Below are 17032 nucleotides of genomic sequence, written 5' to 3'. Positions count from 1 at the left end.
ACGACGCCTGTGTGCTCAGCCATGGGACAGCAGTTGGCCCCCATCAAACCTGAGACCCATCAGGGCCACCTGGAAACCTTACGTCAACACAGGCTGCCGGGCCCCACACCCGAGACCCTGGGTCGGCAGGTCTGGAGCACCCTGAGAGTCTGCACTTCTTGCCAGCCCCCAGTGGGCCCCAGTGGCGAAGCAGTGGGTTGGACCATATGAAGTTGCCCACATCTGACTGCTTTTTACCTACAGAAGAAGCACTTCAGCAGGCATATCATGAACGCAGGCAAATGCTTGCTGATGGGGCTTTTTCGGAAGGAAACGTAGAGCAAAGTGCACAAATGTCAAATGTACCACTGAATAGGCTGCGACAAGGAGCACCTGTTCATGTAACCAGACCCTCAGCAAGATACAGAACATCTCAGCAGGAAGTTCCCTCATGCCAAGAAGTAGCTGGTTTTGACAATGGCCAAGGAGAGTCTCTGAGGAGGTGACATCTGAGCAGAGACCTCGAGAGGGTGAGGGAGCAGCTGAGAGAAGATCTAAGGAAAGGTTCAGGGCAGAGGGCCCCGAGGTGGGCCACAGCTCAGTATGTGTGTGGAGATGAGGCCAGCAAAGACAGACAGGCATTCTGCTCAGCTCCGACCCACAGACACTGGGCCCGCACACCCCAAAAGAGACCCAGCCTCACACTCAGATGAAACTGCGTACTCCAGGTCCACATGCGCATCTGCGCACCCGAATTCCCACAAGGCTGATGAGGAGCCCCCGTGCTCACTCAGAGGACATGCGCTGTTCTCAGCCCCTTTCGCATGAGCATTCACCACTCGCTTCTGCTACCACTTCAGCAGGTGCCTTTGCTTAACAGTTGCACTTTAAAATAATCAGAGCTTTGCCCTGGCTGCTGTGGCCTAGTGGATTGAGCGCCAAACTGCAAACCAAAGGGTCAAAAGTTCGATTCTCAGTCTGGGCACAGGCCTGGGTTGTGGGTCAGGTTCCCCAGTAGCGGGTGCGTGAAGGGCAGCCACACATTGATGTTTCTCTCCCTCTTTTTCTCTCTCCCTTCCCCTCTTAAAATAAAATTTTAAAAACCTTTCAAAAATATAATCAGAGTTTTTAGTTTCTTGTTCTTCAAACACACTACAGGCTACTCATTATATTTAGATGGTCCCCATCTGACTTCTGCAACCCGGAAGGTGGGCAGAGGAGTCCCTACATTTCCCCTTGTCCACACGAGCCCCCAGAGTGGCACCGAGCGCTTCGCCTAAATCCCAGAATCAGTAAGTGCCGCTAACAGGATTGGAACCCACCGTTTCAGGGCCTTCCTGGTCTCCCTAGAAAGGGTTTTCTACCTTAAAACTCCCAATTCCCACCTGAGATGCCACCCAAGCTCCCCAGGGGGCTGTTGTCCTGACAGCCTTCTCCACGGGCCCCGAGACCCCTGAATAACCACTCTGGGGTCAGACGGAATGTGCAGACCACCAAGCAGGAAGGGGGCTTTCTGAAGCCTATTACCCCAGAGGTCACTCTACGAAACCTCGGTGCCAGCTAGCCAGCCTCTCTGCCCTTCATCCCTTAGCCCAAAGGCAGGGGCAGCACCCTCGGGATGACTGGATGCCCGAGTGGGCCCACATATTGCCTCCTGCCCCGTGGCGTGAACCTGTGTAAAACGATCTCGTTACGCCTCGCACTACAAACCTCTCTCATTTCCCCACATGGTACTGTTCTGTCCTTGAAGCGCATTTCTCAGCTGACTGAAACTACACGGGGCAAGGAGCTATAAAAACGTATCACTAAGCCGGTCACCACTGCATTCCGCTAATTGGTTTTTTTTTTAAATTTTTGTTCTGACTCCATTCTCATGGCCTGCACACTTGAATAACTTGTTATGATCTAATTAGCTGGTAAATCAATTTTACTCTAGTTTATGGGCTTAAGCAAAGCCTTTATTGTATTTCTGGGTTGGAGGGGCCGTAAAAAGAGGTGGATGTTTACTGTGGCTCCCATCAGAAAGGACTTGCCGCAGTTAACGTCTAGTTTATTGTCTCCTCATGTTTTTTTTTAAGTGCTGTAAACTGTTTAAACAGCTATCTTAGAAAATTCCTAGAAGATGTAAACATTGCCTTTCACAGTGAGCTAAAGTAAAATTATGGTGTTCTGTGAGGTCAGGCAGCAAAGGTTCGAAGGCAGTGTGCACGCGGGCAAAGTGCCTCTGAATACAAATTATAAAAAGAAAAGACTGTTTAGCCCTGATTATCATTACATATACACACGTCAGTCTGACCCCAACATTTTAAAAAGTTCCTGGGGATCGTCTCCCAAGCATTACTAACTCCATCAATCTCTCCAGATGAGCGCTGCTGTGAGGGATGTAGGGGCAGAGGGGGGCGAACAGGCAAAAGAGAGCGTTTTCTGGAAACAGCAAGACTTGATCAAATTCAGAGCCCAAATAATCATAACAAAGGGGAGGAGGAGCTGGCACCACCCCAAATCTTAGAATCTGATGTATTTCAAATGATAAAGGTGGGTTTTCCTCCCAAAAGAGGAAAAGGAACAATTTAATTCAAAGGTCTTTTTTAACGGCATGTCCTTGGAGCAGGGGTGGGTAGGGGACACCTGGCTTCTCTGGGTGGCTCAGCCACGAAGGCACGTAAGTCACCACACCCAGCCTCTTACACATGCATTTGTCATACACAGATGGCCAGAGCTTTTACCAGGCCCTCAGGTCTCCCCCAGACCACCAAGAACATGTGGAGGGGCTCAGGGGATCATGACATCACAGACCCCCCCCCCAGACATTTCCCTTGCTCCACTCTGAGGGAAGAGGAAGTGGCATTGGAGGCCCAGGGAAGGGGCTTCTGGGATGCTGGGAAAGCCCTTCCGAGGATGTTCACTAAGTGAAAATCCATCCAGGTGTGCGCTTTCCTGCATGTGTGTTAGAGCTCAATAAAAAGTTCCCTTAAAAAAAAAAATCAGGAAGCAGAGCAACAGAAGTAAATGCAAAAGTGCACCCTGTGGCTTTGAAAAAAAAAAAACCTGGACAGATGACACATGGTGGATAGATAGATAGGGACGGCCCTGATGTTTGGAAAGGAAATGGCAAAGCGATAGAGCCGAGAACCCTGCTCCCACCCAGAAACAACCTAGACGCTCCCATGTTTGTTGTCTGGGCCTTGGAGACTAATGAAAAGCAGAAGCCAGACTCGAACAGTCTGAGTTGCCCTCCCAGGTCCAAGAGAAGCGTCAGTGTCTGTGCCGCGTGTGCTGGGTGGTTGTGGCAGAAGGTGACTTCCTCCCCGGGCTCTCACCCTGCCGCCTGCACGCCGGGGTGTGGGGTACAGGGTGAGAGTGTGGGAAGGGGCTCACCTCTACTGCCCATTCTGTGTTCCCATCTGGTATCTTTCATCCCCTGGGGAAAAACTGGAAGGTTCCACAACACCTGTGAGCTGCGACCGGCAGATCTAAGCCACGGTCAGCCCGCCAGCCCAACCCAACCACCCGGGTCTGACCAGGGAGGGTAGTTCCATGGGTCGGAAAATGCCATTTTTCACTGACACACTGGACCTCCTGTTGCAGTTTTCAAATGCTCCATCTCTTCTTTACTTTAAAATCAGCACCAGAAGCCACTTTTTAAAAGGCCACCTCACCTCTCCCTCCTCCAACCCAACCTTAGAATCCAGTACTATGCTCCCTGGGACTACACGCATCATGGCCCCACCCCCAAGCACCACCAGAGTCCTCGACACGTGTTTGACTAAAACACATCTTCCCATCTGGGGGAGAAATACTTGCCTCCAAGAAACCTTTGACAGGCAGATTTGAGACACGACAGAAAAAGCGAATGGAGAAGAGGTCTCCAAATTGTAAACATGGATTAGGTCGCCACTCCGTGTACCTTGTTGTCACTATTTCTAAGGGTCATTTCGGAGCATTTGGCCTTGGACTTCGAGCAACCACCTAGAATCAGCCGCCAAGAAGAGATGGCAACTGATTTGGTTTCTAATTGTTTTAGAAACAAGTGTTGGCGATGTGAAGAAACTGCAACCCTCCTCTGTGCAGAATGTAAAAACGATAGGACCACTGTGGTATTACCCAAACACACTTTCAGACACTGCTCCACTGAGAGAGCTTCTCTAAGCATTCAGAGTGAAAGGGGTAGAAGAGCTGGTCTCTGTCCACTAGTGGTTTCCATAAAAAAAGACACATATACCTACAATAAATGATAAATATAAGATAACCACCTAATACTGGGCGTCTAATGACACAAAAGATGTTAAGCTTGTTCCAGGCAGCACTGTCACCAATGACAGGTTTCATGTCCTCTCCAGGGAGGACGAAGCAGGGTAGGAACAGAGGGGACTTACGACAAGTCTGACTGAGCAAGACCATATGATGCACAAAAGGCACAAGGACAATTCAAGAGCAGGAACAATCGAATTTGACGATGGGCAAAGGAAGCGAACAAACATTTCTCCAAAGAAGCTATACAAATGGGCAACAAGCACATGGGAAGATACTCAACGTCACTAATCATTAGGGAAATGCAAATCAAAGTTCTATGAGATACCACCTCACACCCACGAAGATAGCCAATATTTTTTTAAAAAGGAAAAAAAACGAGTGTTGGCGATATGAAGAAATTGAAACCCTTCTTTGTGCAAAATGTAAAAATGATACAACCACTGTGGGAAAGAATATGGTGTTTCCTTAAAGAATTAAAAGTAGAATTACCATTTAATTCAACAATTCCCTTCTGGGTACAGACCCAAAACAACTGAAAAACAATACTGAAGAGATGCCTGCACAGCCATGTTCATGGCAGCATTACTCACAAAAACTAAGAGATAGAAGAAACCCAAAGGTCCGTCAGTGGATGAGTGGACAAAGAAAATGTGGTACGTAGACTTTTGGTCAAGATGGCACCACAGGCAGACATGGCTCACCTCTTCACACAACCACATCAAAATTGCAACTAAAATATAGAACCACCACCACTCAGAACCATCAGAAATTTAGTTGAATGGAAGTCTGACAACTAGAGAATTCAAAGAACTACATCCATCCAGACAGGTAGGAGGGGTGCAGATGCCAAACAGGCTGGTCTCACACCCGTGTATGGTGGGTAAAAATTTGGGAGGGATATCTAGGGAGCGAGGAGTCCCAGTCCCACACAGGCCCCCCAGCCCAGGGTTCCAGAGCCAGGAAGATAAGTCCCCACAACTTCTGGCTACAAAAACCAGGGGGACTGGGTCAGTGGCAGAAACTTCTGGAACTCCAAGCAGTTCCTCTTAAAGAACCCACACACAGACTCACCTACTCAGGCTCACTCCTCTGAGCACCAGGGTGGCAGCTTGAAAGGCACCAGTGGCAAACTGGGAGAAACTGAAATGTCTGGCTTCAATGCAGGCAGAGGCCATTGTCCTTCTTCTAAACCCTCACCCCACAGAGCCGGCAAGCTGGTGCCAGATCTGAGACTCTATCAACCTGGCTAACATAGTTTGAGCCACCTTAGAGACCCCCCGAGACTCTGCCCACCCAACTTACAGGCCCACCCAACCCGCTTTTCCATATCAATGGCTGGTCTTGGCTCACGCTTCACAACTTCCTAAATCCTCTCAAATAAGCAGCAGCTGGCCTCAGTGAGCCCCAGACCTGGCACTAGCAGCCGCCAGCCTAGATTCACAGCTTGGCTTTGCTTGGGAATCTCTAAGTCCAGCACAAGTAGCAACCATCTCAGATTGCTTTAGAGCTCAGGCAGGGTGGCCCAGGCAAAACACAGGTCGGGGCTGACCTTGTCCTGCACCACCTAGGAAACCCCAGGGCCAGCACACCCAGTGGACAGCTACAGACCACATCAGAGCATCACCACCCTGCCCCTACACAGCTGATCCCCCACAGAGGGTGGACAATGATGGTCAGTGGTCACAGCCAGTCTCTGCAGCTGACTGGCATGGGTAAAGCCTTCCCATTGATCTGCCAACAGCAACCAAGGCTCAACTACGAGAGGAGGGTGTACTTAGCCCACATGAAGGGCACACCTCAAGTACCCAGCTTGGCTGATAGGGGAGGCTATGCCACTGGATCCTACAGGACACCCGCTACATTAGCCCACAAATAGCAAGACACAGAGTCAAAGAAGCTCTACCTAATACATAGAAGCAAACACAGGGAGGCTGCCAAAATGAGGAGACAAAGAAACATGGCCCAAATAAAAGAACAGATCAAAACTCCAGAAAAAGAGCTAAGCAAAATGGGGATAAGTGATCCAGCAGATGCAGAGTTAAAAACACTGGTTGTAAAGATGCTTAGGGAACTCAGTGAGGACCTCAACAGCATAGAAAAAATCCAGTCAGAAATGAAGGATACACTAATTGGAATAAAGAACCATTTACAGGGAAACAACAGTAGAGTGGATGAAGCCAAGAATCAAATCAATGATTTGGAATATAAGGAAACCAAAAAACCACCACCAATCAGGACAAAAAGAAGAAAAAAGAATCCAAAAAAGTGAGGACAATATGTACAAGTAGCCTCTAGGACAACTTCAGGAGGTCCACCATTCACATCATAGGAGTACCAGAAGGAGAAAAGAAAAAGCAAGAAACTATAAATCTATTTGGAAAAAACAGTGAAAGAAAACTTTCCTAATTTGGTGAAGGAAATAGACATGCAAGTCCAGGAAGCACAGAGTCCCAAACAAGTTGGACCCAAAGAGGACCACATCAAGACACATCATAATTAAAATGCCACAGGTTAAAGAGAAAGAGAAATCATAAAAACAGCAAAAGAAAGAAGTTAGTTACCTACAGGGTAGTTCCCATAAGATTGTCAGCTGATTTCTCAAAAGAAACTTTCTAGGCTAGAAGGGATTGGCAAGAAGTATTCAAAGTCATGAAAAGCAAGGATCTATATAGCAAAGCACCGGTTATCAGGATATTCAGAGAATTCTTTGAGTACAGCAAATAATAATAATAATAAAGGAAGAAATGGAGGTCACACTAAGTGAAATAAAGAAAAATCTTCAGGTAACCAATAGTGGAGAGGGTGAAGCCAAGAATCAAAGCAATGATTTGGAACACAAGGAAGGAAAAAGCATTCAATCGGAATAGCAGGAAGAAAAAAGAATTAAAAAAATGATAGGCTTAGGAACCTCTGGTGCAACTTTAAACATACCAACATCTGAATCTCAGGGATGCCAGAAGGATAAGAGGACGAGCAAGAAATTAAAAACTTATTAGAAAAAACAATGAAAGAAAACTTCCCTAATCTGGCAAAGGAAATAGACATACAAGCCAGGAAGCACAGAGAGTCCCAAAGAAGCTGGACCCAAAGAGGACCACACTGAGACACATCATCATCAGCACACCAAAGGTTAAAGGTAAAGAGAAAACCTTATAAGCAGGAAGAGAAAGGCAGAGAGTTACCTACAAAGGAGTTCCCCTAAGACTGTCAGCAAATTTCTCAAAACAAACTTTGCAGGCAAGAAGGGACTAGCAAGAAGTATTCAAAGTGATGAAAAGCAGGGACCTACACCCAAGATGACTCTATCCAGCAAAGCTATCATTGAGAATGGAAGGACAGATAAAGTGCTTTCCAGACAAGGTAAAGCTAAAGGAGTTCATCATCACCAAGCCATTATTACAGAAAATGTTAAAAGGACTTGTTTAAGGAAAAGATGATGATCTAAACTCTGAACATGAAAAAGGCAACACATTCACAACTATCAACAATGGAATATTTTTTAAAACCCTAAGCAAACAACTAGAACAGGAACAGAATCATAGATATGGAGATCATTTGAAGAGTTATCAGCAGGGCAGCGGAAGAGGGAGAAAGAGGAAATGGTGCAGGGATTAAGAAGCGTAATTGGTAGGAACAAAACAGATAGGGGGAGGTCAAGAATAGCACAGGAAACGGAGAAGCCAAAGAACTTACACACATGACCCATGGACAGGAACTAAGGGGGAGGACTGCTGGAGGGAAGTGGGGTTCCAGGTAGAGGGGGGCAAAGGGGGAAAAACTGGGACAAGGGTAATAGCATAATTAATAAACTACTGGTTTAAAAAAGGGAGTAAAAATAGGTAGTTACAAAACAGTCATGGAGATGCGAAGTACGGTATAGGAAATGGAGCGGCCAAAGAACTTATACGCATGACCATGGACATGAACAATGGTGGGGGGATTGCCTGAGGGAGTGGGGGTGCTGGGTGGGGCAAAGGGGGAAAATCAGGACATCTACAAAAGCATAATAAAATATAATTTCAAAACAAATAAAATCTTCAAAAACGATTTTTTAAAAAGATAAATGAGGTGTATATAAACAAGGAAATATTATTCAGCCCTAAAATAAGAAGGAGATCCTATCCTATGCCACAGTATGGATGAACCTCGAGGACATTGTGCTAAGTGAAATAAAGCCAGTCACAAAGAGATAAATACTGCATGATCCCATTCACATGAGTTTTCTAAAATAGTCAAACTCTTCCAAACAGCAAGAAGACTGGTGGTCGCTAGGGCCTGGGATTGGGGGCAGGGGGAGTTATTTGATAGTCAGAGTTTCAGTTACAGAAGATGAGAGTGCTGGAGGTCTTTTGTACAGCGATGTGCGTGCAGGTAACACTAACATGCTGTGCGCTTGCACACGGATAAGAGGGTACGTTTTATGTTTGTATTTAGTTATTTATTTTATTTATTTATCTTTAGAGGGGAAGGGGAGAGGGAGAAAAGTATTAATATGGCTGCCTCTTGTGCATCTCCTGCTGGGAACTGGCCTGCAACCCAGGCATGTGCCCTGACTGGGAATCAAACTGCGATCCTCTGGTTCGCAGGCCTGTGCTCAATCCACTGAGCTACACCAACCAAGGCCTTTTGTTTTTTACCCCCCCCCCAAAAAGCCACAAGGAAAATGGCTGCCATTGGAAGCCCCCCGCCCCATCGCCAGCCCCAGCATACAGAGGCTTATGGAATGGGTGGTGCAGTCACTGTGCAAAACATGAGACAAGCAGCTCTGCATGCAATGAATTAGAACAAGATTCTCACAGCACAAGTGAGCACAGATGCCCAGCTCGGCTTTCACCACCTCCTTTGCTGAATCATCCCTGTGATCTTCACTGGGGTTCATGTCCCTAGAGATGGCCCCTAGAGGTGGCCCCTTCCTGTACAGTAACACAGACCCCTCTGGAAGCAAGCGCTCGGCCGCATGGAGCTCATCCCTCCATGGGGGGAGGAAGCGTTGTCACAGAAGCAACCTGTGGCTGTGGGCACCAGGCTCTCCGGTGTGTCATGTGTTGTGGGCCATCAGGCCAACTGCCTTCTCTGTCTGGAACCGCAACCTCCAGCCACCCTGACATTTGATGGATCAGATTCTTCCCTCCTTTCCAGAGGAAGGCGATAAGCTTTCTGCCCTTCTGAGACCGAGTTGTCTAACCGGGGTCAGGCCACTACAGCTGGAGGAATGTAGAGGCTGGGAGAGGGTCCAGGGCAGCTTGAGACAGTGATTAAAGAACACAAAACCGAGACAAACAGCGGGGTTGGGGACCCTCGGCAGGACCCACAGAGCTTTCCAGTGGGGAGATCTCATAGCATGGGTGACAGCCTCCAGCTGCTGCACCCCTCCCAAGAGGGACTGATGGCAGGAGATGAGTCACTTGTGCTGAGAAGGCAGGCGGAATTCTGGTGACCGGCCTCCCATGGAGAAGGTTAACANCCTCTGGAAGCAAGCGCTCGGCCGCATGGAGCTCATCCCTCCATGGCGGGGGGAAGCGTTGTCACAGAAGCAACCTGTGGCTGTGGGCACCAGGCTCTCCGGTGTGTCATGTGTTGTGGGCCATCAGGCCAACTGCCTTCTCTGTCTGGAACCTCAACCTCCAGCCACCCTGACATTTGATGGATCAGATTCTTCCCTCCTTTCCAGAGGAAGGCGATAAGCTTTCTGCCCTTCTGAGACCGAGTTGTCTAACTGGGGTCAGGCCACTACAGCTGGAGGAATGTAGAGGCTGGGAGAGGGTCCAGGGCAGCTTGAGACAGTGATTAAAGAACACAAAACCAAGACATACAGCGGGGCTGGGGGCCCTCGGCAGGACCCACAGAGCTTTCCAGTGGGGAGATCTCATAGCATGGGTGACAGCCTCCAGCTGCTGCACCCCTCCCAAGAGGGACTGATGGCAGGAGATGAGTCACTTGTGCTGAGAAGGCAGGCGGAATTCTGGTGACCGGCCTCCCATGGAGAAGGTTAACACAAAACTGGGCCACCCCCCCAGGAGGGGACAGAGACAGGATTCCTACGTCCTTGAGAAGAACCTCTGTCCCCTGGGGTAAAATGCAGGCAAACCCGCAGCTTTACGGTGCGTGGCCCAAAGGCAGCCCTCAATAAACGGTGGCTAGTATTACTTTCCCATCTTGATCTTATACTTTTACAACAAAAATCATCACCCAAGAAAAGCCAATGGCAGGAAAAGGCCTACTGTTTACATCAGTGGGGAGGGGCGCAAAGGAACATTCTGGAGTGTTAGTAGCAGAGATACACGCATATAGAAACATGCAGAAATCCACCAAGCTGTTCGCTTGAAGTTGTGCATGTTGAGTACTTTGGTGTTAAGCCGCAATGGAAAAGTGTAAGAAAAAGGGGAAAAAATGGAAGAAACCACTGAGGCAGTTAGAAATCCCTTTGTTGTTGTTGGTTGCGATAAAGCTTTGTGCAGTGCTGAAAATATTCTGTGTCATGCGGTAGAGTAGCCAGCAGCCATAGGCAGGCACTGACCACTCGCAACATGGCTAGGGTGCCTAAAGAACTGAGTTTTTAATTCAGATCGACTTGAACTTAAATAACGACACAGGGCCGGCAGCTACTGTATTGGACAGCACAGCTCTGGGATATCACGAGTCTCTGGGGCAAAGACCCACCCCGTGCATCTCAAAATACCTAATGGATCAGAAGACATTCTATGTGTTTTGGGAGTCACATAAGAATGACTATTCAAAAATGACACGCGTTTCATAAAACAGAGTATCATACAGGAATAAAGAAGAATAAACCACTGAAACACACGACATGGATTAATCTCAAAAGTATTATTTTGAGTGAAAGGAGCCTTACATACTATGGGATTCCATTTATGTAAAGTCCTAGAAAAAGCAAAAGTAACCCACGGAACCACAGTTTCCAGCAGCGGTTGCCTCAGGGCGGGAGGAATTGACTAGAAAGAAACATAAAAGGGCTTGTTGGAATGATGGGAGCAGGCTGTGTCCTGGGGTGCGGGGGGCGGGGTGTTACACGGGTGCACACAATTGTCGAAACCCAAACCGTAATCTGAAGATCTGTGCATTTTACAGAAATTGTACTTCAACGTAAAGCACACACATTTATGTAATAAACAAGATTTACAAAGTGCTTTTCCCCCGTACATTTAGTTGATCGTGTTTCAATAGCCACATCTCCGCACCCTGGGACAGACATTATTAACGTCTGACCAATGAAGAAAATAAAAAGGTTAGTTATTTTTCCAAGCAGTAGTCCAGAACAGGCAACCTCAAAGCCATGCCCTTGTCACCACGCTATCCAGCTTTCCTAAGAGATCAAAGTCGCTCCTTCTCAGAGTGCCACCCCCTCCCTGAAGCACCCCCAGGAGGCCTTACCAGCACCCGGCCATCGGCCTTGGGCTGCCGGGCCAGGCTCACCCCCATCCACTCATCATCCCGGTCTTCCCGGCAGGTTTTTCCACAGGACATTCCCCGAGTCTTCCCTGGAGGGAAAAGAGAGGGGGAAAAAAGTCACGGGTTAAGGAACAATGTTCTTCTGGCTGCTTTTTGAAGGGTGGTCTACAGCCCAAGTGTTCGGAACCAGCTCTAGAGGAAATGAAGTGTGCAGTCAACTCTATCGCTGTGTATGCTGTTTAATTCAGCCGATACTTTTTCCCTAGCAAGACTTTCTGGATGATGGCAGCTGTGTATCAGCCTACGTTCTGAAGCAAGCTCCCTAACTTGTTATGCATCAGCAATAAACAGGTTGCCCCCCAGTTATTAGGAGGAGCACTTGAGAATACTGTGGGCACCTCTCCTTTTCTAAGAAAAATCACAGCAGTTCATCTAAAAATAATAATAATTAGATGCGCTTGATGGAACTCTGGAGGAAGTGAGGAGCTGACGTGATGGTGAAGACGTAACTCCTACGTACTGAGGACCTGCTCTGTGCCCAGCACAGTTCTGTACATTCTCCTCTATATACCCCACTTAACCTTCTCAAGGGACTGCGGTGAGGTAGGCGTCTTCGTCCTGCTGTTAGAGGAGGAGACCGAGGACAAAGAGGCCATGGGGCATTCCCAGCAAGTCCCACCAGGAGGGGGCAGAGCTGGGCTCTGAACCCCGGCGGACCGCCTGATTCCAAAGACGACGTATTTTCCACGGGATCAAAGCGAGCCTTTTAATGCATCCATGGATCAAATCTTTCCCTACGGAAAATATAAAGCCTCAAATTGATTGAGGGGCCTCCCCCTTCACACACGGAGTGAACTCCTCACACCTGTCCCCAGCCTGGTGGGCCCTGTGTGATCAGCACCGCCCCCACCGCCGACCTTGCTGAGTCCTCTGCCTCCACTCTGTCCTGCTCACCACTCCGGCCACTCCCCCCTCGCTATGTACTTGACCGTGGCACACGCGCTCCTCTGCTTAGAGGTTGTGCCTCCTTGCCTGCCGGCTAACTACTATGCATCCTTCCAATATGTGTAGATTGAATACCCACCTTCCTCCTGGTCTTCTTGCTCTCCATTATTTGTTTTTTAATGTCTCTTTTGCCCACTAATTTGCGAGGATGGCAAGATCTTTGTTTTATCCACCGGTATATTCTAGTGCTTAGTAAGTAACAGGTCCTCACTGCATGATGGTTGGGTAGAAAGAAGGGAGAGATGGAGGGGAGGAGGGAGGGAGGCCAGGCCACCCTGAGGAGCAAGAGGAAAGCCTGAGGGTCCAGAGTCCATGTGTACTTCGGCAGGAACGTCCACCCACCTCGAGCCATGTCCAGTTCGGTGCATCTCCGGTCAGGGTTGGTGTGGATTCGGCACTTAAACACAGCCCCAGGGGACTTCACAGATGTGCTGTACTTGGAGTCTGCCTTCGGTGCACCCACAAGGACCCTGCAGGGCAAGAAGAAAGGGCATCTGTCGCAACCTAGTACCAGGAAAGGGGAGGCTGATGGTTCGCTCCTCACCCAGCCACGGGCAGGCTGCCTGAGGCTCACTGGGAAACCTACCCCAGCACTGTACTGCCCTGAGGGGCCTGGGGAGGGGCTCCGACAGCGAACCTGTCAGATTTCCTCCAGACAGACTTGAAGCTTACGTTTGTTGGAAACACACACAACCCACCAACAGTGATTATCCAGAATCTATCAGGAACTCCTACAAATCGATAAGGAAAATACAGGTCACCAACACCATAATGGGTCAAAGACTTCAACAGATACTTGATGAAAGATGATAACCAATGGCCAGTAAACATAAGAAAAGGTGCTCGACTATGTTAGTTATCAGAGAAACACAAATGGCATGCCACTTCTCACCTACCAGAAGGCTAAAACCAAAAAGACAGAAAATTCCAAGTGTTGACAAGGACATGGAGCAATGCAAACCCCCACGACATGGCTGGTGGGAGTGTAAACTGTGACCACCACCTCCGTGACTGATTCAATAGTTTCTAACAAAACTGGACATGTGTCCACCCCATGATCTAGTCATTCCATTTCTAGGAACATACTCAACAGAAATGCGTACACATGCCTCCCAGGCAACACATACAAAAATGTTCATGACTGAATATGCAATGGCCTAAAACAAAGAAAACCAAAGGTCCACCAATGCAAGAATGGGTAAGTACATTCTGGCATAGAAATACAATAGAATTCTACACAGCAGTGAAAACCAGTGAATGTCAGTCAGCCAGAACCGCATGGACGAACCTCATTCATGAAACACTGAGGGAAAGACGTCAGGGACAATAGCATACTCACTGTCTGATCCCGCTGATCTGAAGGTCAAAGCAGCGAAAGTGTAACTGTGGGGTTAGAGGTCAGGATACTGGTTACCTCAGGGAAGGGTCAGGAGGGTGGTGGTTAGGGAGACAGGGCTTCCTGTGTACTTATCATGTTCATTTCAGCCCAAGCAGTGTCTACACAAATTTGGGATAATTCATCAGGTTATGGTTCATATGATACGGGTACTCTCCTGGGTGTATCAGGCTTCAAAAATAATGAAGGGAATGAATGAGAAATTTGGAGATGGCGTTTCTCTTCTGGCGTCCTCTCTTCCTCCCCACCGCACATAAGATGCACATTTAAAGGAAGGATGCAGCAGTAGCAGAGAATTATAAATGCGTCCTCCCGCACGACGCAAACCAGAGACGGAATCGCTCACACACAGACTGGGCAAGGATCGGAGCTCCCCATGCTTCGTCTCGAACGGGAAATCTGCCCTGGGGAGGGGCCGCCCCCAGCAGGGCACTTCCCGACTGGAGGAACAGACAAGTCAGGCCAAGAAGAAAGAAAAGACGCATTTGGGCACGGAGCACGGGGGGACCAGCAGAGACTTCCGCTCCAGATGTTACAAAAACGACTCTGACCTACGGCGTCAGGCACTGTTTCCGGAAAGCAGTCCAGTGAAGAGCTCCAGCAAAGAATACTAAACAGCACCAGCCGGGCACGGTTTGTGTCTGAGCTGCGGCGAGCCCCTTGGAAAAGAACTCGCATGATGAGACTTTAAACAAAACCCACACTGACGATGTTCAACGCGTAGAAAATTCTAAGCTGCTCTGAACCTCTCATGGCCCGGAAAGGGGGTGCCATTCCCCTCGAAAGGTATTAGGCACCTTATGAAATGGCTCATCCCCACTTGCCTGGGGAAACGAAGTATTATCCACTAGGTATCTGTGGGAAAGGTACCCAATAGAGGTCAGAATGACCCCAGACAGGCCCCCTGGGGATGTGGAAAGTGGACCCAGGCTCCCCTCAGGTTGTCCTGAAAGCCACCTTTGCCTTGAGATGCTGGACACCCACCCTTCACCCCTACCCTGGCCTCGGAATGCCGCTGCTCCCCCAACACTCCGGAGGAGTAACAGAAGTCAGAGACCCTCAGACGGGCCTTCCAAAGAAGCTGGTGGATGTCACAAAGGACACCTCTGCTACTAAGACTCAGACGCGCGTTACCAGGTTCACGGGAAGGCATGTGGGTCCCACCTTAATTGCCATGGCCCCAGTCCCTCAACACCCAGAAGGTGAAGGATCCCTGAGGACACAAGGAGCCGGGGAGACCCACTCCTTCCTGGAGTTTCCCTGGGGATCAGTCTTGCAGATTCTGCATTTGATTCTGCACANCCCCCAGCAGGGCACTTCCCGACTGGAGGAACAGACGAGTCAGGCCAAGAAGAAAGAAAAGACGCATTTGGGCACGGAGCACGGGGGCACCAGCAGAGACTTCCGCTCCAGATGTTACAAAAACGACTCTGACCTACGGCGTCAGGCACTGTTTCCGGAAAGCAGTCCAGTGAAGAGCTCCAGCAAAGAATACTAAACAGCACCAGCCGGGCACGGTTTGTGTCTGAGCTGCGGCGAGCCCCTTGGAAAAGAACTCGCGTGATGAGACTTTAAACAAAACCCACACTGACGATGTTCAACACGTAGAAAATTCTAAGCTGCTCTGAACCTCTCACGGCCCGGAAAGGGGGTGCAATTCCCCTCGAAAGGTATTAGGCACCTTATGAAATGGCTCATCCCCACTTGCCTGGGGAAACGAAGTATTATCCACTAGGTATCTGTGGGAAAGGTATCCAATAGAGGTCAGAATGACCCCAGACAGGCCCCCTGGGGATGTGGAAAGTGGACCCAGGCTCCCCTCAGGTTGTCCTGAAAGCCACCTTTGCCTTGAGATGCTGGACACCCACCCTTCACCCCTACCCTGGCCTCGGAATGCCGCTGCTCCCCCAACACTCCGGAGGAGTAACAGAAGTCAGAGACCCTCAGACGGGCCTTCCAAAGAAGCTGGTGGATGTCACAAAGGACACCTCTGCTACTAAGACTCAGACGCGCGTTACCAGGTTCACGGGAAGGCATGTGGGTCCCACCTTAATTGCCATGGCCCCAGTCCCTCAACACCCAGAAGGTGAAGGATCCCTGAGGACACAAGGAGCCGGGGAGACCCACTCCTTCCTGGAGTTTCCCTGGGGATCAGTCTTGCAGATTCTGCATTTGATTCTGCACAGAATGAGGTCACACCCTGCTGGGATTTGGAGGAGCTGGGCCCCCAACAGTGAGGGCACCCAAGCTGCCCCTCAGTTCCTCAGTAACACCTTAGGGAGATGGCTCTGCAGCCTCCAAGCCGAAGCCAGCTGGAACCCACAGTCTTTAGAAATCACCCCAAGCACTTTCCCCAACAGACCACGCTGCCTCTGTTTCCCACACAAGGGCCGTCTGGCCGGCCCTTTGCTGCTCTAACTCAAATGCAACATGACACACCTCGTGAAACTCCAGTGAGAAGACAGCCACGTTTAGGGATCAATTCCCCCACCCCCCACCCTTGCTTCTGGGGCTGAGCTTTAGAGCCACTAGGGCAAGCCAAGGGCTGCTCTCCCTAAGGCCTGCTGTTTTCACAGGTGAGAAGAATTAGCAATTGGACAGAGTCAACCAGCTGAAACACCCTCGTCTTCCCACGTGTCGGCCTGTCAGACCCGGGCAGCCGATAACGCCACCTCCACTCAAACACCCAGGTGGGACGAGCCTGGGCCCGAACACTCCTACCAACTCCAAATTTGCATCAGCACAGTGACTAAATGCCACTCACTGGCAGTTCATTTTGTAGGCACGACAAAAGTTAACAGAGGGCAGTTAATCTCACACAGCAGCTGGCTGTGCGTCCCTCCATCGCACCTCCTGAAACGGCGCTGCCAGCCTGGACATTTCAGACGGTGTTTGTGCTCCACGTTTACAGACCAGAGTCACAGGACACCCGAGCAAGAAGGGACCCTGGAGACGCTGGATCTCAGGCTCTGCTTCTCTCAGCCCTGA

The 17032-nt window shown here is 49.3% G+C and overlaps 1 protein-coding gene across 2 annotated transcripts in view; it reads right to left on the bottom strand.

The window, feature by feature from the left end:
- The window catches only part of ITGA9 (integrin subunit alpha 9), a 309655-nt gene that overhangs the window by 279178 nt on the left and 13445 nt on the right, over positions 1–17032 (bottom strand). For both annotated transcript variants that reach the window (XM_037070767.1, XM_037070768.1), the window contains exons 2-3: positions 12991–13118; positions 11626–11732 (exon numbers count right to left, since the gene is read on the bottom strand). In XM_037070767.1, coding sequence (XP_036926662.1) covers positions 11626–11732; positions 12991–13118 — 235 coding nt within the window. The remainder of the gene's footprint in view (positions 1–11625; positions 11733–12990; positions 13119–17032) is intronic.

This window comes from Sturnira hondurensis, unplaced genomic scaffold, assembly GCF_014824575.4.
Source record: "Sturnira hondurensis isolate 20B ecotype Veracruz unplaced genomic scaffold, ASM1482457v3 Scaffold0019006, whole genome shotgun sequence".
Taxonomy (NCBI): domain Eukaryota; kingdom Metazoa; phylum Chordata; class Mammalia; order Chiroptera; family Phyllostomidae; genus Sturnira; species Sturnira hondurensis.
Note: the sequence above shows the minus strand (reverse complement) of the source record. Positions and strands in the feature narration are given on the sequence as shown.